The sequence below is a fragment of the Anopheles aquasalis genome, chromosome 2, assembly GCF_943734665.1.
Source record: "Anopheles aquasalis chromosome 2, idAnoAquaMG_Q_19, whole genome shotgun sequence".
In the NCBI taxonomy this organism is placed as follows: domain Eukaryota; kingdom Metazoa; phylum Arthropoda; class Insecta; order Diptera; family Culicidae; genus Anopheles; species Anopheles aquasalis.
The window spans coordinates 83,803,147-83,825,646 of record NC_064877.1 but is presented as its reverse complement, the minus strand read 5'-3'; the positions used below and the strand labels follow the sequence as shown (position 1 = coordinate 83,825,646).

At 46.9% G+C, this 22,500-nt stretch overlaps 3 protein-coding genes across 6 annotated transcripts in view; 2 read left to right on the top strand and 1 right to left on the bottom strand.

Annotated features, from left to right (window-relative positions):
- The window catches only part of LOC126570494 (galactosylgalactosylxylosylprotein 3-beta-glucuronosyltransferase S), a 6,994-nt gene extending 5,027 nt beyond the window's left edge, over positions 1–1,967 (top strand). For all 3 annotated transcript variants that reach the window (XM_050228288.1, XM_050228289.1, XM_050228287.1), the window contains one exon: positions 1–1,967. This exon is cut by the window's left edge and continues 22 nt beyond it. In XM_050228288.1, the coding sequence (XP_050084245.1) occupies positions 1–40 (40 nt within the window). In that variant the 3' untranslated portion in view covers positions 41–1,967.
- A 718-nt stretch (positions 1,968–2,685) lies between these two features.
- On the top strand, positions 2,686–18,591 carry LOC126569520 (uncharacterized). Of its 2 annotated transcripts, XM_050226671.1 has the most exons (21): positions 2,686–2,758; positions 3,642–3,808; positions 4,025–4,686; positions 4,782–4,826; positions 4,897–7,788; positions 7,857–8,227; positions 8,305–8,515; positions 8,611–8,978; positions 9,038–10,994; positions 11,070–11,228; positions 11,303–12,261; positions 12,329–12,745; positions 12,807–13,217; positions 13,298–13,409; positions 13,491–14,333; positions 14,413–15,297; positions 15,395–15,536; positions 15,628–16,445; positions 16,517–16,597; positions 16,680–17,266; positions 17,341–18,591. In XM_050226671.1, the coding sequence occupies exons 2-21, from the start codon at positions 3,727–3,729 to the stop codon at positions 18,317–18,319; spliced, it is 12,981 nt and encodes a 4,326-aa protein (XP_050082628.1). In that variant the 5' UTR covers positions 2,686–2,758; positions 3,642–3,726; the 3' UTR covers positions 18,320–18,591. The 2 variants fall into 2 exon arrangements, with proteins under 2 accessions (XP_050082628.1, XP_050082629.1); XM_050226672.1 differs by lacking the exon at positions 2,686–2,758 and having other exon boundaries at positions 3,549–3,808.
- A 3,013-nt stretch (positions 18,592–21,604) lies between these two features.
- LOC126581765 (FERM domain-containing protein 5) overlaps positions 21,605–22,500 on the bottom strand; it is a 7,668-nt gene continuing 6,772 nt past the window's right edge. The window contains exon 8 of the mRNA XM_050245643.1: positions 21,605–22,500. This exon is cut by the window's right edge and continues 680 nt beyond it. Within this exon, the coding sequence (XP_050101600.1) occupies positions 22,483–22,500 (18 nt within the window). The 3' untranslated portion in view covers positions 21,605–22,482.

Here is a 22,500-nt window from a genome sequence, read left to right as displayed (position 1 = left end):
TGAAGGGAGTGTTAAGCCGTTATCATACTGGTTCAGCTAATTCAAAGCCACCATTGACATCAGAAACAACGCCAGCATTGTGGCCTCACTATCTCTTTCGAGGGCTCTCAAAGCGGTTGAAGCTGGTTGAATTTTTGAATTTCATGTAATTAGTGGCTTTTGTCAAATATTTCTCCACTATCCGTGTTTGTGTTGCATCTGAGATGTTATTTTTAATGTTTATTAGCGCGTGAATATATTTTAGTTTATTGCTTTGGCTGATCATCAAGTACTAAGCATAATCGATTCTTGTAGATAGATTTCATATTTCACCTTCGAGATTAGATAAGATCAATCGCAGTCTAGATATTTTACACCTTCCAAGCTTCAGTAATTGATCATCGTATCTGAATAGGATCAATTCAATGATAGGTTTAGCTTCCAAAGCAATCGATTCAGTCATGCCAAATATATTGCTTGGTCATACCATAAAAAGTCAGTCCGCACGATCAACTTCATCGAGAAAGGTTGTCATCGCGAGTACGATTCGCTTAGCGAGAAAATGTCGCATAGCCAAGATATACAATCAATTTTTTTTTTAAACTTGACGTTAGAATAGCCAGATTTGATAGATAAGACCACCAGGAAAAACAGGGGCTGCAAGGAAAGCGCGAGCAAAGTGGTTAATTTTTATCATGCTAGTTTTAAATATCAACATTTAGTATAACTTTTAACTGCAAAACAGCACTGGTCGATGTAGACTTAGTTATTGTTATTTTATGTTTTCAAATAAGTACTCAATCCAACGCACAACCATACGGTTCCAGGAGCAACTAATGTGATGGATAAAGATATTCTCAACCTACATTTGAATTGATGGCGTATTCCAACCCTATGGATCTGATGATTATTTAAGTGTAACGGTGTATCATGGTTTAAAAGTATGACTAGCAATTTGTCCCTATTTTATTCTAATGAACACTGTTGATTTTGGTAGCTCAAATATCGGATGTACGTGGAGGAAGATTGTGATCGAAATTTGGAACTTGCACAAGAGAAAGAATTTTATCATTTCCATCTTCCAGGTTTCTCGTTAGCAAGCTTAAAAAGACAAATGATCTTGTGCCCAGAAATAGGAGACGTTGAGCGTGTCTTGTGAAATGTGACATTTTAAACTAGCATTCCACAGCTATGCTTGACACTGAAAAGAGCAAAGTTCTATAATTCGTGATCAAACACTAGTCTCATTTGAGCTTTGCAAGGCGAACGTCAAGTGCACAAACAACATAGAATGTGCTTACATTTCCTGGGCTTGGGGTACAGGTTTTAGTTTATTCGGTTCGTGGCTTAGACTTTAGGTTTCCTGTGATATTAGTTTAGCGACATTAAGACGAACGCATTGGAGAACGAACGGTGGTTGGACCCAAAAAGAACCGTAACCGGATAAAAATAGAAACCTACTGCTATACTGCAGTTGAGATTGCCGATCCATCGGTATGAAGGAAGTGTGCCACAAGCGACATCATGCGACTATCCGATAATTAGTTTCCCAAATGATCCACAGAATATCGCACTGGCAATAATGTATCAACGTGCACGGAAAAAGCAAAAGACAGCTCTAAGGAACCCCTCTAGAGATTAATATAAAGCTTAATTTTAAAGTTACTTAGGAATACGTTCTAAACATTGTTTGCTTCCTTCCAATGACTACGTTCTGGTAATTCAAAATCGTTCCTGCTCCCAACCGGTGTGCGCATAGTAAATGTAAAATATATTCACTCTCTCTTTCGAAAAGCCGCTATGGCTCAACAAATGTGGGAATGGATGCATAAAATCGTTTTATCTTTAACGTTTTTCTAATACGTAAAAACCGGGTGTTAGACAATGATAGATGGTGGAAGCAAAGCAAATTTTTGATATTTCCCGATCAGGGGCGTGTAAATCGAACAAAATGAAATAAGAACAATAAGGTTGGATTGCGGAAAAGATCTCACGTGAAGCGCGCGTTTCTATTGACGAAAGAAAAATCAAAAACGAAAACCAGCCCACACGTATGTATCTGAGGTTTTGATTCTGCTTATGAAAAACTTATTAGCAAATTATGTTTCAGTTCCTTTGCAGCACTGTTTGTTGTTGTTCATATTGAAATAATATTTAAATTGAGGGCTAAAGCCAAGGAAAAGCTGTGTTACGAAAATCTTCTTTCACTAACATGCAATCGTCAAAAATATTGATTGGCCAAGTACCATTAGCTTGCTTTTCACGGGGCATGATTATTATTTCAACGCGTCATTCGTCATGAGACTATTCCTGTACGGTACAACGGGCATGATTGATGCTGATAATCCTGCTTGTTGCATCGCTCCCCCTCGGTCTCAGCCGACCGCTCCATCGCACTCGTTAATCTTGTGAGTGAATAAGTTACTGGTGCTCCCAGGAGCACCATGCCGCCACGAGTAAAATCTTGGTTTAGCGTTGTGTGTGCGTCCATCGTCTGCCGCTCACCGTTCCCCTCGCTTACCGACCAATGATTATTGGACTGGCCACACCGATCGTTTGCCAAGACCTTTGACATTGGTCCACTGATAACGAGGACATGTGGGCCCATCTTCTCAGCATTATCGGTCGTAACCGACGTGCTGAGAGATGAGCGCAGCGAATTGAAGTGAAAGACCTTTCAATTTTGCCAGTCTCAACGATCGCTTGGTACGGTACGGTTCGGTTTTAAGGATTATCGGTGCTGAGATGTTGGTGCTAGCCCGGCTCTGACATACTGATTGTAAGTTCCGGTTATTCCCTCAATTTTTTATATCTGCGGATGATTCAAAGTAATCTTAAACCAGTATTCCCTATCACGACGTTATCCGTGTTATCCGCTAAGGTAGGAATTGATTGTTGAACGATGCGCCATTTTGTGGTTCAAAAATTTCGTTTGAAAAGTGATTGCGCAACATTTTGAAAAACGAAACCAAGTGTAAAGTGATTAATTCACTGCGGTGTATTTGTAGTTGAAGTAGCCATCATACGATCGGAAGATTTGAGTGCATAATATTAGCAGGAAGTGATTATATTTCCCTTGGAAATTAATGGAATCAGTGCAGTCGATCGGTTGAAAGTGCTCATGTTCCAGCGTGGCACACGGTGAATGACATCGATCGGCCAGTCTTTCCAAACCGTGATGATCCTCGTTATCAGCGACAGCGAACCTGTGACCGAAGAGAAACTGGGAAGGAAAAGAATGTACGGCGCGACGCACAGCCGGCGACCATCAGTAAACAACCGTCTACATTAGTGCTGCTGCAGTCAAAGTTCAAGTTTACCATGTTCAAGATGATTTATTTGGGTTCGGTGATGTGGGCCCGGTCATAGAGTGCGTGATTGTAAAGAGTTTCAACTTGATAACGAATCCTAGCAAGGATGCTGTTATACGTGTGTATTTCCATGTGCTTCCTCTTAAAATGCCACGTTTGTAGATAAGAAAAGAAGGCAGGATGACTGCTGAGTGAGGATAGGCTTCGTGTGGATGATGACGTGTTTCAGTGATCGGCGATACGATCGTGTTCGATGAACGAGTGTTTGAGCTGTGATTCGCACTGCTGATTACTAGAAGAAGAGAAGTCAGCGCCAATAATGTATATCCTTGTTTTTGTTCATTTTACTAGTTTCTTGTGTTAAAAGAATGCCGAAAACTACGTGATTCGAGATAAGCAGTCCGTTAAGTTTTGAAAATTTTAGCAGAAAACAATCATGGATAAATGGAAAAGCATAGGCTGGTCAGTAGTGTTGGTGGTACTGCTGCTAGTAATACCTCTGGACGCTTATAAAAAAAGTGAGTATTGACATGTTAATCTAAGTATACGGTAGATTTTGTTTTCAGTTTCCTACAGTTATTCTAACTTGAAAGAGTAAGCACATTTCCAGTAGCAGATGTGCTTGAAACGACGTCTTATATTATGCTGGTTATTACATAGGCCAGCATAGTATATCTTTTAGAGGTTGAGTGCTGCTTGATTATTCTACTTTTACACCGCCCATCTCACCGTAGATCCCCTGAAAGATCCCAGAATATGTGGCAGGCCCACGTGTTCGGAGGAAAACAACAAGTTTCGCTATAACGTTGGTAGCTTGTACAACTACGAATACTCGATGATCGTAAACACGTCATTAGCGGGCAGTGGTGACAATACATCCGAGCTGCACGTATCGGCCACCGTTACCCTCGATTTTCCTGCACCTTGCCAGGGTGTGCTGAAACTATCCACGATCGAAGTACGGGAACGGGCTGCTCCATCAACCGCTACAGATGATGCGGATTACGATGACTATAATAACGTTCCCGATTTAAGCGAAACAAATGATGTCCATTCGAAGAGTGAGCTGATAGCAGAGCAGCTAATGAATTACGATCTGCGGTTCGCGTTCCATGATGGTGCCATCAGCGAGATCTGCCACGAGAACGATGAGTCCGCCTGGACGCTCAACCTCAAGCGCGGTATCCTTTCATCGCTGCAGAACACAATGCCTCGGTTCGATATTGACTTCCAGACGACGGAAACCGATGTTTCGGGCATATGCGATGTCACGTACAAGACAAGCGGTAGAAACGACACGAAATTGCTATTCCTCAAGACAAAAGACATTATGTCGTGTAAGCGACGCTATAAAACTACGTCCTTCATACAGACGGTGCCCTACGATTTTCGACCGGTAAGTACCACATTGCAAACCCGTACACACGCCCTCACATATTAGCAACACTTGGGGAGCCCATAATCTGTGTAACATATTATATTTTCCAACAGAATTACGTTGCTTGGCCAATTCTTAACTCCACAAGCTACTGCCAGGTAAGTTCACTGGGATGGTAAATGGTTTGATGTCGGTCAACTGTACGCTGGGATTACCTTGTGTTCGCAGATCACTGTGGATAACTACATATACAAGAATGTCATGTGCTACGAGCGGCATCAGATGATACCGTTCTCGAATGGTATGGCGGGTGCGGTTACTGAAACATGGACGAGCCTCAAGTTTTTCCAGGAAGAGTCTTACACGCACGAAGAGCCAAAGGACGAACTGGATATCCAGCAAAGGTCCTCGTTGCTGTATGATCACACCCCTTCGCTGAGGGAGAGTCACGATGAGCTGAAGGCGTCGCGCGAGCTCTTGAAGCAACTGTGTGCCCTCGGGTTTCCCAACATTCGTCGCAATTTTCCAGACGTTTTCCTTAACTTCTTGAGTGCCGCCCGGACGCTGTCGATGAACGCGCTGCACCAACTGCTCTTCCGTTCGCACAGTATCTGCGAAAGTGGACGCAGTCACATTCTCGCGAGTTTGCCATACATCGGCAGTCCGGCCTCGGTCGCGCTTATGAAGGATCAGATCGTAAAGCGAGAAGTGTCGTCGGAGGATGCTCGCGGGTGGATGAAATCATTAGCCTTCCTCAAGCGACCAAATACGGAAGTGCTCGATTCGATGCTAGAGCTGATTGAACACGGCAAAACGATCGGCGATGAGACGTACTATTATCTCCCGGCGACTATGGTCGTGAACACGTTCTGCCAAATTGTGCCCCACTGTGAAGACTCTGAAAGCGTACAATCGATCGTGCAGTTTTTAGAAACAGAGCTACGCGAACTGATCGGTGGAAGTGCGGTGGAAAGTTCGACTCAGAGAAATCTGCTGGTCATTGTGCTGAAGTCACTCAGTAATATGGGGGTGGTGGGCAAGGAGCTGAATCAGGAGCTGCGTCGTATCATCGAAAGGAGCGAGCTGGAAACGGAAGTGCGCGTGGAAGCTGTGAACGTGTTCCGCCGCCATGACTGCCATCGTACGAAGGACTACTTTCTGAAGCTGTACTCAACGACGGAGCTAGAGGTAGAGGTACGGATTGCTGCGTACCTGCAGACCATGCGCTGCCCGGATTATCTCTCTATCAAACTGATCAAGCATGTGCTGAAAACGGAGGAAGTGAATCAGGTCGGTTCGTTTGTTTGGTCACATTTGACAAACTTGGCCAAGAGTGCCTCACCCGTGCGCGTCGAAGCGCAGGGCTTGCTGGCTGAGGACGATCTCGGAAAGAAGTTTAACCTGGATATTCGGAAGTTTTCGCGCAACTATGAGCAGACACTGTTCTTCGATGAGTACAACTTTGGCCTCACGGTCGATAGTAACGTGATCTTCGGAATGGAATCGTACCTGCCACGGTCGATACGCTTGAACATGACGACCGATTTGTTTGGTGAATCTATCAACTTTGTCGAGCTGAATATTCGTGCCGAAGGATTGGAAGATATGGTGCAGGAATTTTTCGGTCCCAAGGGTACTCTAAGCGCCAAGATGGTGAACGAGAAGCTACATCAAATGTTGATAGGGCTGAAGAGATACATTCCATCGTTCCTGGTGGAGCGGCTGTGGAGCGAAGACCAGTGGGGTGATGAAATGGGCCATAGCGGAGAAGATGGCCGCCGGAAGCGTGCATCCGAAGACCGCATGACACCTACGCTCATTGCTAGAGCGCTGCAGAACGAGGTGGAACAATTGGGTTTCCAGTTGAAGAGCAACTTCAGTTTTCCCCAGGTGACGATCGGGGTGAAGATCTTTGGTAACGAAATGCTGTACCTTACGGAAGACCTGAGAGTACAGCAGCGCAAGGTGAAGTGGGATCTGTTGAAGGAGGCGTTCTCGGGGAAGGAGGTGTCATTGACGAAATCTGCCATCTTCCTCGACGCCGCGTACGATGTACCGTTATCGTCGGGGTTACCACTCGGCCTTAGCATTGTCGGTGCCTCCTCGGTTGACCTGCGCATGACAGCAGTGGCCCGGATGTTCGACATTTGGCGCCAGAAGGCCGATCTGGAGGGTAAAATTAAACCGAGTGTCAGCGTGGATCTGACCGGAACCATGAAGAGTGATTTCATGCACGCAGCTACGTCGCTCAAGGTGAAAACGAACCTGTACTCGAGTTCAGCCTGGGAAGCTAAGCTGTTGGCGCGGGGCCCGGATCAAGTGCAGCTGCAGGTCAACTTTCCGCAGGATCGCAACGAAATACTGAGCGTCCGATCGGAGATATTGGTGCTGGCGGAGGAGGGTCGCGAGATCATTCAACCCGGTATCGATCGGCGGTACGCCAATTCAACCTGCACATGGCCAGTGATCGACCAGGCGCTCGGCCTAAAGCTGTGCGCCAACTACAGCCTACCGGACGTGATAAATGGGGGCGAACAGGAGCTACCGAGCCTGATTCTCAGCGGACCAGCCAACTTCGATGTTACGCTAGAGAAAGCGGACCTAACAGCAAAGTCTTACCTATTCAAGTACACCTGGGTACGACCGAACGGCGGGAAGCGAGCGATCGGTACGATCATCTTCGAGACACCCAACTCCTACGTTCCGCGTGTTTTCCGGGCGAATATAACGCTGGACGTGAACCGCAACACCGCCATCATGTCATTCGTCAATGGAAAGATCTCGCACAAAGCAATGGGTGCTTTTATTAACAAGCCCAACCAGAAGCAGCTTGAGATTTCGCTGAACGTAAATGATCGGAAGTATCTAGCGCTAGAGATGGGCTACAACAATACTGTCGTTCGGAACGGTCGCCGGTATTACCCTTCGTTCTACCTGTCGGTGAACAATGAGCGCATTGCGGGCCTCGGTGGACATGTAAACGAGACGGATAAAAAAAACGTTACGCAATGGGACTATGATCTCCTTTTCGAGACAAAGCGGCTGCGAGCGAGGGCGTTGGGTTACGTTTCATCGTCCTACAATTCTACCATTATGTTATACAACAACATGGAGTATCAGGTAAGGGCTTCGGTCTCAACAGCGAACTTTTGTCATTTCTAATTAAGATATTTTTGCTAAATACTTAGTTTTCGTCTAGCAAATTGGAGCACCTTGTTATTAACGCCATGGTTGAGAAGGCCAAAAAGGAAATCATGTCATGCAGTGGTTTTTTCAATTTGCGCTCCAGCGCCTATCCGCACTTCGATGTTGCAATCAACGGTACATATCTTGTGAGTGTGGGTCGATACGATTTAGAGCTGCTGTACAACAACGCAAAGGACCTGATTAATCCGAACTACACGACAACGATAAAGGTGATCTTTACTCAGGAAAATCCGGAAAGACTGTATCTGGCATCTGAGGAGAATGATCAGTACGATCGCCTCAAACAACGAACCTCTTTGACGATGGCAGTGGCGCGACCTGTCTCCAAGACGGACATGCGAATGGTGTTAACGTATGTGTACTACGGGAGCGTCAGTTCAAATCAAATACCCTGAATAGCTGTTGATATGGCTCTCCTCTCTTTTGCAGTCACGAAAACATGATGAAGAAGGGTCAGGAACACAAGTCCACACTGGACATACGGTACGCCCCGCAAAGAGACATAAAAGGGGTGATCACGTTTGCCATGCCGGCCTCACGTGAGTTTTGGTTCGAATCTGGCATGAATCTAACCGTGCCCGGTTTCCATCCGTTAATAGTGAACCTGAAGGTGTGGGAGAAAAATCCCAGGGCGCACCAGGTAAGTTCAAATTGTGCATGTAGGCTCTCGCAGCTTTGTAAATCCGAATGCTTTACATCCGATTGAATCGGTATCGATCGTATTTTCTTTTCTAGTTTGAGTTCCGCGGAGTCTGGTTCTCGTCGCACTCCCTCAATGTTAGTGGCTGGTACATGGATCGTAGCTCGTTCGCTAAGAGCTATCACCAGGCAAAGCTGGACATTAAAACGGGCCCGACGTTGCGGGAGGTGCTGGGCTTGTTCAAATATGTTCATGACGTGCAAGGCAGTACGTTAAACTTAACGGCGGAGTACGACAAGAATCCGTACGCCCTTTTCGTTCGACATGGTCCATCACCAAAGAACAACTTTACTGGTACGGAAAGCTATACGGAGCTTCGTTGGAATGATGCAATGTACTCGTTTTCGGCTTTGATGCAAACGGCACCGACCAAGCAGCTCGATCTGGAGTTGCACATTGATAAGTAAGTACCGATGGGGAAGCATTCCACACTTCTCGATTTAACCTCCTTCTATTTCCCAGGGTTCGTGACATTAGCGTTTCACTGCGTGGTTATTCCACTGATCTGAAGCGAGAGGTTGGCATCGAGTTGAAATGGGATGCCAATCGGGATCCGACGCAACAGGTGAAGGTATCCGGTGAACTCAATACCCCATCCAACGGCAGGTACACCGGCTTGGTTCTGCTTGCATACCCTAATCGATCGTTCAGCGGAAGGTTCAATTTAACGCTGCTCGATGCGCAGTATCTGGCTAAAGTTCGTATCTCGTGGAACACGAGTGAAGCGATCGACATGCAACTGAATGTCGGCACGGATGGTGGGATTCTGCATAACATGTGGCTGCTGTTTGAACTCAACACACCGTTTGACGGTTGGCACCGTAACGCGCTAAACGGTGGGTTCTATTACAAGGACAATCTGCTCCGCACCAACATTTCCGCATACTGGGCAGAGCATCAAAATCTGGGCATGGAGCTGATGGGTTACTACATGTCCGATGAGACTGTGTTCAACTGTGAGCTTGACACGAAGCTGCACAGCTCCATCCCACACGTGCCGACCGCAAGGTTACACTTGAAGCACAACTACAATCAGAAGTGGTTCGAAACACAATGCACATACAACTACACGGTTACCGGTGAGCCACCGCAGGTGTTGTCGGTGCACACAAACTGGCAGTACGACACCGACGGTCGTCATCGGAATGTGACTGGCTCGCTGAAGTTCGAAAGTCCTTTCGAAGGCTACCAAACAGGCGCGCTAGTGACGATGGTGTCATTCAGCGAAAATCGTGCAGTAACGGGCGCGGCCGAGCTGAAGCTCGGTGATGAGAAGTATGACATGACCGTCCTTGGTCACGTGCATAACATTGTCGATTGCATGCTAACGACGAATGTTACCTCGTCCAATCTGAATTTCCGCGAAATAAACGGCCGCTTCGGGTTCATCGAGAAGGAGCGGCATTTCGTGGCAGAAGTGATCACACCGTCGACGACGCTTGGCGTAGAATTGCTGTTTGCGGTGGTTTCATCGCAGAACTACGATATCAAAATCCATTTCGCTACTCCGCTCAAGGGTTGGGAAAAGGCGCTCCTACGGGCAAAGCTGCAACAAGACAATATTGATTTCCGGGCAGGACTGAATAGCATAATGATCGGTTGTACGGGTGTCTGGCGTTGGGCGCACTGGATGGATTTCGAGTACTCGTACCGTCTCTACACGCCACTGGAAAAGTTCGAGGAGAGCGCACTGACTGCGAAGTTGGTCATCAACAATGAACGATCAGAATATGTGGATGTAGAACTTTCTGGCAAATTCTCGAACCACCGCTTAGGGTTTAAGGCGAAATCGAAACCACAACCGAAACTCCTTCGCAACTTGCCAGCCGCCGGCCACAAACACGTCGATGCCGATAATGACAGCGAAGATTATGATGATGATGATGATGATGATGAAGATGAGCTTAACTTTATCGGTGACATCGAATTGTACACGATCTTTTGGCCAACTATCAATGGTACGCTAGAACTGACTCAACGCGGCGTCAAGTATCAGGCAACTGGTAAGATTGTTTTACCGCAAGGTGTAATCGATCTGGACGATACTTTCATACAAGAGGATCTACTCAATACAATGAACATCCTCGTGATACGTACACCGTTCCCGGTGGCGAAGGAAATCAAGTCGGAAGTTGTATTAAAGGTGCCGGCTGATGCCACCGACATAACGGTCGGTATGAACGTCAAGTTCCTCAACCGTACGGAGTGGGTCAAAACCGGGTTCCATGTGAACTACAAGTATCATCAGGATGAATCTGAGGAACACAAACATTATGCGCTCGTCAATCTCATGACACCGATCAAGAATCTGCAGGAAGTGTTCCTTAATGGTACGTTCGAGCTAGACGATCATACCTACAAGGGCAATCTGACGGCTAAAACGATGACGACGAATGCCTCGCTGGCATTGTATTTTGAGGTAAGACCTGTGCATAGCAAACCATATCTTGTATTAATCGTGTATCAATTCAACTACTTTTGTCCTGTTCGTTAGAGTGAGGATCAATTCATTGACACGTTCATGAGTGTTTGGGTACAAGCACCGCTGATGCCGTACTACGCATGCCGCGTCTTTTACAAACAGGACTTTGCCAGCACGGACAATATGATGGATTTGGGATTCGACGTGTACGACGGAACGCTACATAGTGACGTGAGTAGTGAGCGCAACTAACCGATGCCATTTTACTGACACGCCTCCTTTCCAACATCATGTTCTATTCGTAGTTCCGTGTCAATGGTTCTTGGTCCTTTGCGGCGCCACACTTCATTACCGGTACTGGCCGCTATCACTCAAACTTCCTACCGATCAGTAAGCTGAACACTCAATTTGAGTTTACGCGTTCGCCTAAACCGAAGGCGGCGGTGAAGGTAAAGCTCAACAAACGAAACAGCACAGAAGAGTGTGCGATTTGGGCGAGTGCTGAGCGAAACCGGGAGATGTTCACCATCAAGCTGAACCTACCCATAGAAGGCTATACCAATTTGTCCATTGATGGTCGGCTCCTGAATGTTAAGGACAGTGAATATAACGTTTCCGGGCTACTGTATCGGAATGAACAAGTTTTTCAGTTCGATGGCAACGCGGTAATCATTGAAGACATACCATACCGTGCGGATGTGAAGCTGCAGTCGGTGGATCATCAGATTGTTTCCGATGGCAAGATACACTACAGCTGTACCCAACAGTCCAAGGTGACCGCGTTTGCTCTACATGCTGAAATGGGCAATCAGATGGCAAAGTTGGACGGTAGCTTCAAACTGCTAGCCATGTCGGATTGGTTCGTTAAATTTGCAGCGGACTCGACGGTAGCGAGCCTCAAGAACGTGGACTTCTACCTGGGAATTGCGCCCGAAACCACTGACAAAGCTTTGGGTAAATTCAACATCCGGTCGCCATGGGTTGACTATGGTATCGATCAGGCCGATGTTGAGATGCAATTTGATGTGCAGCCGATATCGGGCTCAGTGGTTGCTCGGTACGGTATTCGGGAAGTGGCCGGCAATGCGAGCTGCGCGTGGAACTGGGCGCTGAAATCAAACATGCAGTTTGCTCTCGAAAATCGTGTCGTCCGAAATTCTGTCGAGCGCATTTTCCGCACTGGCGTTCGGTACGTGAGCCCAGATGTGGCCAACAACCACAACATTACGTTTGGTGGAGACCTGAATCTGAACAATATCTGGGTGTAAGTATATTGGCGAATTGTTGGTTCGTGGTTTCCTCTGAATTAATTCATCCTTCTGGTTCTGCAGCTTCAGTTCGAACGCTTCGGTAGATTTCTTCTCGATCCGCGACCTGTCCGGTGTTCTGAAGGTGCAGCTACCGAAGCCAGTAGGCGATGTTCATACATTGGCGTTCGAGATGAGAGGTAACTTGCCATTCATTGAACCGGTCAAATCGTTCAACATGAAAACGTCCTACGAAACGGATGAAAGTCGGAAGCGGTATGCGTACATTTCGGAGTATAGCTACCTCGGCCATTTGAGGTCGTTGGTGAGGTTCGAATGGGGACCCGATCCAAGGCAGCAACGGGTTCAAACGAATGTCAACTTGATCCGCGAAGGTGAAAAGCGCGAATTGGAGGCTATACTGCAAGGCCCGTGGTATCTGGAAGATACGTTAACGGCCTACGGAACTTACGATTATCGGGAAGCACTACATCTTATGAGGTAAGTGCAGGCAGAATGCGCCCACATTGAAACACTCACGGTAACATTTCAATCCCTCCAGTTGCAATGTCTCCATACCGGCGTCTACGAAGGTTGCCAGTGCCAATGTGGCATTCAATAATCTATCGAACATGAAGGGCGATGTAAACTGTACAACACCGTTCCTGAACGTGACCTGGATCCACGGGCAATTGGAGTTCATTGAGACGCCCCTGGAATCGATTAGGTACGTAAAGGGTACGTGGCCGGAATCGAGTGCCGTGTTCGACGCAAAGGCCACCTACCGCCAGCACAATCAGGACCGTGAGCAACAGGGTACGATCAAGATGGAACTACCGTTGAAAACGCGTCACTATGCGGAGGTAAAGTATGGACTGGCTCAACGCCCCGCGATTACGACCGGCCATGCCGAGGTGGATTATAATTCCAACAAGATACTCAACGGTCAGTACACCTCAAAAGAGGAATCCAGGTAAGGGGCATGTTCCGGTATGGTTGCACTGTGTGTAGTTCCACCATCGGTAACTAGCTGGCGTTATTTTTTCATTACAGAGTCGGTTTCGATAAGAAAACGATAGATGTTACGTTGGAGAACAACTTTATGCCACTCGGAGTACACTATGTGCATTCGTTGAACCAACTAGATGCCGATATTCGCACGCTGGTAATGTCATTGGGCATGTGTTGCCACGGGCCCTGTGAAATCCGTTACTCACGATATATTGATGCCCTCTACCTTTTCCAGGACTTTAAGCGTGCCGAAGTGTTTCAGCTACGGAACAACAAAAACTTCAACATCACCGCAGAAGTGCACGTGCTGAACAAGGCAACTGGACGGGAATATTTGGTAAAGGCTATCCATCCGAACCGAACGGTCGTGCTGACGGCGGACTTTGAGCAGCAGGGCGAAGTCGACCGGAAACAGTCCCGGCTGGAGCTGGCACCGACTGTGTGGATTGCATTCGACTTGTTCCTGACAAACCGTTCACGAGCTGATCTGGAATCGAAAAATATTACGCTACAGGTTTCGTATCCAAAGCGTAACATCTCGGCCGAAGGATGGTACGCGTACACGGAGAATGCCTTCGATTCGGACATCTCGCTCGCGTATAACCCGAACCGGACGAGCGAAGAAGATACAATGCCAGCCCAGCGTACGGTAAGGGGCGGCGTGGCCTGGCGTGATCTAGCGAATGCTACTACCAGTGGTCAGAATCTGCGAATTGCCCTCGGTCATCCTAGCTTTAAGCAAGATGTGACGCTCGATGCACAGTACTTCACCAATCCATCCCACTGGTTTAGCTCCAACTTGGAGCTTCGCTATAACGACGATGATCAGCACCTGTTCGCGACAGGGTTCAATCTGAATGATCTGCGGCCTATCGTAGGCTACTGGAATTATTCGTACCAGCTGTTTACGGTACACGAATCGTCCGATTTAGCGCTGAATTCCATCGGGTCGATCGGCATACGTGATGGGTTGTACGGTGTGAGCTCCAATTCTGTCTATCAGCGGGCGTATCTATCACGCATGCAAGGTCACGTGCTGGGTTCACTAAACGTTCCACAAAAAGAGCTGCTCTTTGAGGTGAGCACGAAACAGCACAGCACCGTAAGGTGGAATCCAGTTACTTACACACTTTTCCTGTCCATTTTTCCTCTTCCAGCGTATGACATCGCAAAGCAAGTATCGGCTGTGGGTGAAGAGTGCTGGGGCCTATCCTGTTTACATGATCAACGGAACGCTCATTGATGGAATGGAGATCGATGGAAACGGGTTCTTCCTTCTAAATATCAACGACAAGCTTGTTCAGTTGCGAGTGAATGTTACACCGGATGGGTCCGAAAACGTGCACATGTACGGTGTGATACCAGACACGCGTAGTGCGTACTTTGACTTCTGGCGAGATTACAACGAGTCGCGTATGGTGGACGTAGCGAGCTATCTGAAAATGAACCATTCCCGACTCATCACGGGTCACCTCCTATGGCGGCCGCAGATCAAATCCGATTTGCTAGAGTGGTTCGGTGAATACTTCAAGGGCCTGCACAGCTCCTTCCTGGAGTACACGGAATTCTGGATCAAGCACGCGTACCTCGAGTCAAAGGACTCGACGATGGGCATTTATGAGGCCGCACTGCCATACGTCGAAGGGTTGCTCAACGACGTGTCCGGGTTGAGCGTGTTGCAGAATGATCTGGAGGATTTGCACCGCTTCCTAAATGCATCCTACGTAGCGGATGATTTCTACATTCGGTCAGCCATCAATTTCACAGTCACAATACTGGACGAGCTGGCTCTGCGTAACAAGATTACTTCGTTGCCGAAATTCTTGACCGAGCTGGCACAGCTGATGGGTGACTCTGGGCAAGCGCTCGGCAAATCGCTAAGCAAGCTGTTCGAGCGTATCAAGCAATCGTTCCAGAACTTTTCCGAAGTCATCGGACGCATATTTGCGGGTGACGCGATGCAGTATATCTCATCTACGCTGGAGGAATCACTCCAGAGATATGATAACTTTATCAAGCAACTACATCTGCAGTTTATTAAGGTTTGTTTCAGTATAGGAAGCAGCATGGTTATTGGTAGAGTGTAGGTAGAGTGAAGAACCACGAATAAAGTTGTTTTCTTTCTTTCTCATGTTACAGAACATCCAAGAGCTTTGGGACAAGTGCACGGACATGGCAACTATCTTCTGGCACAGGATGCTGCAGAACATCGAACCTACCATCATCCGGATCGTACATTATTGTGAATCTCTCAGCTGGTATATCGGCAATGAAATTTTCAGTAAGTGTGTTTGCTTTTTTGCAATCAGTTCGATTTGTATGGTTGATCCAAACTAAACGAATAACTCTGCGCCCTGTTCGCATCGTTACAGCGTTCCTGTATGACAAAACGCAAACGCTGGCCGACTCTCCGTATTTCAATACCGTGACCAACTTTACGCAGGATCTCGATATGCTTTACAAGGATATTGTAACGAATGATGTCTTTACGAACGCGAAGAAGTACTCGGCTGTGACGTTCCGGTTTCTACGCGAGAAGTACTTCCAGATTGTACCATTTGCTCGCGAGTTCCACAAGATCACGATGGAGCTGGTCGAGGAGATTAAGGAGCTGCAGAAGGTGGAGTTCGTACAGTTCTTTATCCAGCGCTACGAGGAGGCAATGGGGAAGCTGGAATGGTTGGCCGAAGAATTTCAAGTCGAGCGACGGTTGCAGCAGATGTGGACGATTTTGCGCAACAAACTAACGCACATCGCACAGACAGCCCTTCAGGCGGAGAATCATTATCGTGAAGCGAAAACGAAGTTCATTTTCGATCCGGACAATGGTATTATGGAGCTGGAACAGAAGCTACCGATGTCCTGGCACGCGTTTAACGAAACGCCCAAGTACGAGGAGATACCGGAGATCAAGTTCATCGGCGACATTCAGGATCTGTTTTCCGGCAGCAACATCACTTTATCGTCACTATACACCAGCATCTGCTCGCTGGCTGATCCGCAGATGTGGTTACCACCGTTCAAGAGCGTTGGCCTGCTGGTCGGATCACGTCACTTCATGTCTTTCGACAAGCGATTCCTATCGATGGATCTCCGCGAGATGCAGCAGGGTGGCCGTTTGAATGAGTGTCGCTATCTACTGGCACACGACTACCACAATCGCACGCTAACGGTGCTGCTGGAACCTTCGGTAGGTCCATGTGAGAAGAGAGAAGTGTCTTGTACTCATTGACTAATGACAACCGTGGTATCCTGTTGCAGGTTTTGAAAGATGGCCAATACTCGCGTAAGGTAACGATGATAACCGAGGATCATACGCTGGAGATCGATATCTACGATGTGGTAAGTTGGGGCGGCACTTTTCTCGCGTTTGTTGTCTCCATTTATCTAATACGTTTCATCCTTTATCAAATTGCATACGTAGTCGGTAAAGATCAATCGCCAGGAAACGACCGCCCTACCGGCACTGATGGGCACGGGGACGGTTGTATATCGGGAGTCAGACTCGCTGTACGTTCAGTCGGAGCGTGGTTTTCAGCTGACATGTAGCCTTCGCTATCATCTCTGCTCGATAGAGCTGAGCGGTTGGTACTTTGGTAAGCTGGCGGGTCTGCTCGGTACGATGAACAACGAGCAGTTTGACGATCGCATGACAGCGGCTAACGTGTACAGCCACTCGGACCGCGAATTCCTCGACAGTTGGGCTCTACCAGGATGCAGTTCACCCGTGGGAACGACGGATCACAAGCACAACTCCAACAATGCGTCGAATGAGCTGAAGGATCTATGTGAATCCTTCTTCCTCCAAAAGCAGTCCTACTTTGTGTCCTGCTACTCCGTGGTCGATGTTACACCATTCTACGAGATGTGTCTGGATCTAGGCAATACACTGCGTAACAAGAGCGAGGTGACACCGATGGACCCCGGTGGTGCATGCACGGCTGCGTTGGCTTACATTCAGGCGTGTCAACTCGAGGGCAAGCTGCTGCGCATTCCTGACAAATGTATCAGGTAATTAAGGAAGGAAAGCCAGGAAAGGATCTGTCCTTCAAACGATGCTAATGCTGTTCCTTGTTGTTCTCCAGCTGTCAACTGCTGAATGGCACGTTCGTTCCGGAGGGCATGTTTGTGAATCTGACCGACAACGCAGTTCCGGCAGCAGCCGATATTGTGTTTATCGTCGAGGCCAAACCCTGTAACGAACGGTTCGTACATATGAAGAGTATCAAGTTGCTGATAGAGGCCATTACCCAAGAGCTGAAGGAGCTTAATATCGTCGATACTCGCTTCGGGGTTGTTGCGTTCGGCGGTCCAGCACCATTTGACCGGCCGTACAGTATAGCGGTGGGGAACGCTGATTTCGAGCGATATGATCGCTTTGAACCCTTCCTCGAGCACATTACGACCGGCAATGGGACGAACGATGACATCTTCAATGCAATTATGATTGCGTCGAAGCTTGTGTATCGTCCCGGTGCCTCGAAGACGTTCATTCTGCTACCATGCTCACGCTGCCACATGTCCCGGATGCGTTTGGATTACTCGTCTGTGCTTCAGCAACTGCTTGAGAACGACATCAAACTGCACATCCTGGCCCATCACGAGCCATCATTCAACAAGACACGTGTAACGCGGCTCTACTACGGTATGGATAGCCGCCTCGTGTATACCAAAAAGGATGTGAAGGAACTGAAGGGTGACAGTGAGCTACGTCAGCAGATACGCCTACCCAAGGCATCGTTAGGCGAGTGCGTAGCACTGGCAATGGAAACGAATGGGTCCGTGTTTGGGGGCCACAACCTGCGGCAGGATCGGTCGGCCAATGCGAGCAACGCGAAGAAGTTCATTAAAGTATTTGCGAAGCGCATCGCGTTCACCGCCATCCCGAGCAGCTGCCAGAGGTGCGAGTGTAACGGCCACAACACGGGTGTTGCGTACATGCAGTGTACGTTGTGCAGCTATCCTATGCCTTACATTGATATGGACGATGACTTGGACGAGGAATTACTGGCCCTGTTGCAGCCTGATGTTGATTGGGCGGACGAATTTGGAGAAGTGGTCTAGTGCAATAAGGAAAGAAGCAACGAAGGAAGAGGAGGAAAGATTTAATTTTGCATTGCTTACCTCAATATTATTACACTTATTTACTGTTTTTCTAATGATTATAAGGACGAATAAAAAAATCTTTACCGTTTATGCGATGCGCATCAGTAGCAGGCCGATGAAGCCAGCAATCTAGTACACATAGGAAAGCGCTGGAGCTCGAAAAAGTTCCAACCCAATACTCGTTGAAGCAACACGTAGTGCGTTGAGCAAAATTTAGTAGAACAATTTAAAACGGCAATAGAATTACGTTCAGTGTTAAAAAGTGTTTGATCTGGTTGGAAGTTTTGTCATGTTATTCAACAGAAAAGGTAAGTCATTTTTACCATGGATTTACCCAGATATGGTGGCGTTTACTGCGGCTAGGATGAGAGTGCACTGGAACGACGTTTTAGGAAAGAATGTCAGTTTTATTACTATCAGTTGGTTACATTTAATTGGTTTCTTGATTCCTTGTCTGTAATCCTTTTCTGGAACTCCATTTAATGCATCTCTTATCGGTCTTATACGCTAGCATATTAAAGTTTCTTAAAGTTTTGTTCAGCTGGCGTCTTTCTTCAGCCTGACGGCTGGCTACTGTAGCGTTCGGCAGCGGTTACCGATCCTGGAAGTCGCGATCCAAGGGCCAGATCCAGATACCAAACGATTCCGATTTTTCTCCAGAGGTTTTTCGAAATTGCTATTACCAAAAGACGCCTCCGGCAATGGGTTCTTTGATCAATACAAGAATTTCGTTCATCTGGTTTTTACTTTTTTCACATCTTTCGTAAATAGTACTCCTTATAATGTGGCACTGTTTGGCCCCGTCAGAGTTTAACCAGGGCCAGAACTTTACACACTTTAAGACCACAGAGCGGAAAACTCGGAGCTGTTTGAGTTTTCAGCGTTGTCCTGCACGGTATGTTGCAGTAGTAGGGTTGATGAGTAGCGATGAAACGAACAGCAATAAAGGTTTACAAAACGGAAGCGAGATCCAAAGAAAGATCCAAGGAATGCGAGAATGCGAGAGGAGGAAAATTCCACAAAACCTAGAAAATTTTCCTACCGAATTAATCTACAACATCGATCGCTGCAATGCACCTTTCTCTTCCTTCGCAAAGCCTAGCTATCGTTGGAAACCACTTTCGTAAGCATCTCTGAACGCACGTTTTCTGATGTTGCTTAGTAGCCGTCATGCAAAGCATCTATCTCATCCGTGTATCCAAGATACTGCCCGTTTTAGGAACTGAATGGCCATACCATTATCCTTACTGCTGCTCTACTTTACTGACGCTAAGCCTTGGGATGACAATACTAACATTTCACTAAGTCTATTTTCTCCATATTGATATGTTCTAATGCTGCTGCTGATGATGCTGTTGCTACTGCTATCGGTGGAATTATGCTCTGCAGTTGAAATATAGAACGAACAAAAGAAAGCAAAATCAAAACGCACATAAAATGGCAAAGCACCCTTTTTGATCCTTCCAACAGGATATTTCAAAAAACCAAAACCCAATCGTGTGTATTAACGATGATTGTCGCGAGGAGTAATTATACCGTTCAGTGCTCCCGTGGTTCATTCGAACAATTGATCAACTATACTTTCTTTCTCTATCTCTGTCACTGTAACATAAAATACCACATGCATCCAAGCGGTTGGTGTAGCTGGAACCAACAGAAATATGAGGAAGGGATTGAAGGTGCATCTTCCTTGTACTGTTAAAAACGGCGCGAAACGGCCATCACTGCACACTACTGTGCTGCCTGCCGGGCATGCGAGGAATGCTCGAATACTATTGGACGTATCGCTGATAAATTGCGCATTGTTTCTGTTTGTGTGTATGTCGCTGTGTGTTGGTGTTTCGTTTATCTTGAACGAAGCGGCTTGACCGATCTTACATGCTATAGCTCTCTCTCTGTATCATCAAAAATTACCTAGCTAATGGAACAGAACTACTTAAAATGTCCGGCACTATATTATCTGCCTCTTGCTTACTGTTTGCTCGGTTCCCATCCGTTCCGATTTTCGGTGAAAGCTATTTGTCGTCCTGCGGCTTCTACGCTTCTATGCTTATGCGGCCACAAATATGGCAAACCCATGATTCCAAGACACCCGGCATGGTACCGGATGGGATAGAGAATTCCCTTTCTGCGAAGCTAGATGCTAAACGCTGAATGAAAATATTTATAAATCACCAGTTGGATTTACTAGGTAAGCCTTATCATCTAGCTGCACGAGCCATCATCTTACAATCGCGATCGGGTCGCACCGGAAGCATTTAGCGGATTGCATGGTACAACCGGGGATTAATGGGGCCCAACCACTTCACGATCTTCTATTTAGCTCACCAAAACACCTTAATGGATGGCCCGATTTAATAGGGAATCAGCATTGGGTTTCTCATATACGACCACGCTATGAATGCTCTGAAGCGAAGTGGATCCTATTTTACTTGCCTTCAACATCATTAGCTTGTTTAGTAATACTTTTGAAAATTCATTCCTTTTTTAGAAGCCTAAGACAGCGCGGGTCCCAGGGGAGAATGTACAGGGGACAGATCGAATGTGTCTTTAGTTTTTGACCAACAGTTTAAAACGTTTACTCCTACAACAAGATACACTGGAACTCAATGACACTGGAACTTCTTATAATAATTGAACCGTGGTTTCCTCCCGTTAGCCGGTTGCTGGAGGAGGAAGAGGATTTTTGTGTGGCCTGCGTACATACACACCCATGCGCACACACGTACTCACCCACACAAACACACTTAGGATCTTTAGTTTTTAAGTATTTGGCGTTTTGTTTTTTTCTCATTTATTCTTCCTCTTCTCTTCCTTCATTCCACCCACAATTCTTCTTTTCTCTCTTCAAATTTCCAATCCAAGCTACACGCACAAGAGGCTTCACGATTTCTATCATCTTCGGTTCATGTTGATTTGGGTAGTGGTTACTACTGTACAGAACGTGTGGCGTTGTTCAGCCAACATCCAATAGTCGGGATTCTTTCATTTTTTCCCCTGGACACACAGCAGCAATCCTTTCTTTGACTATCTTCGGTATCTTACTCCCAAATGGCACAAGTTAGTGAATTGCGTAAATTGCTCCTGTTGCTGCAAATAATTTCGCATACAATCGGCTAAAAACAAATTATGCTAAGCTATGCAAACGCGGCTGTTGAAGTTAGGATATAATAAGGTTCAGCAATTTGTCATCGTGTGGTCCCTGCTGTGCAACTGCTCACGAACTACTTTCTTTACTGTGTTGTTGAATGTTTGTGTATGTGTGTTTCTCATTTGGTTTCCTCCAAAAACTAAAACGAGTTAACTAATGTTTAGCCGCCGCGTGCACTTTACAATTGTATAGCAACTTATGATAGTGCATTGCGTGTAAAGGCAGGCAATGAGTGACATCGCCGGGTGAACGCGACACCCTCGGACGCCTTAAATACTGGTGCTTTCAATACTTATCGTCAGTAACAAAGATTGGTTGACGGATTAAATCGGGGCCATTGTGGAGAGGCCGTCAAACCGATGAAAGTTGACTCGCGTAAGGCAGAGCTTCCTAAGCTAGGCGCTAGATTAGCGAAACAGGTGGGTTCGGCGGATAAGCTTGCTGGCCGGCCGGTTCGTTGTTAGTTAGTGACGTTGGTGTAAGGCGTGGAAAAACCTCCAGCTTGCCGGCAACTGATCACTGGCGGTGTGGTGTTTGCTGTTCGGCAAGGGAAACGCCAAACAGCAATACTGCAAAGCTGTAAATACTGTTCCTATCTGGTAGGGAAAATGGCGTGCTCCATTTTGTTAACGGAGCATACACCATTCCCATCCCCTCGCACTCTATCTTGTGCGGAAGCTAGCTAATCATTCTTTCACCGGAATGTTTCAACACACAGTCCATGAACCAATGGCAACACTAAACTAGGACTAGCGATCCACCCTACCTACATCCGCTGGCTGATCGGTAGTGTGATTATGAGGCTGATCGTACTTTCGTTAACACCATTTCGTTCGGATGGTTGATGGTAGTGTCCACCGCTAAGACCACCCTCTTCCACATTCTGGCCACCGATCCAGCTCATCGATCGCTCTCCACCACCAGCACTCCACTGGCCTTCCGAATCCGGGGTGCGTCCCGTGAGAATGAATCAAAAGATGGCGGCAAA

Coding starts and splice junctions, on each gene's coding strand:
- LOC126569520 (XM_050226671.1), top strand. CDS start 3,727: ATGGATAAATGGAAAAGCATAGGCTGGTCAGTAGTGTTGGTGGTACTG. Junction 4,687..4,781: donor TGCCCTACGATTTTCGACCG/GTAAGTACCACA, acceptor ATTTTCCAACAG/AATTACGTTGCTTGGCCAAT. Junction 8,516..8,610: donor AAAATCCCAGGGCGCACCAG/GTAAGTTCAAAT, acceptor TTTCTTTTCTAG/TTTGAGTTCCGCGGAGTCTG.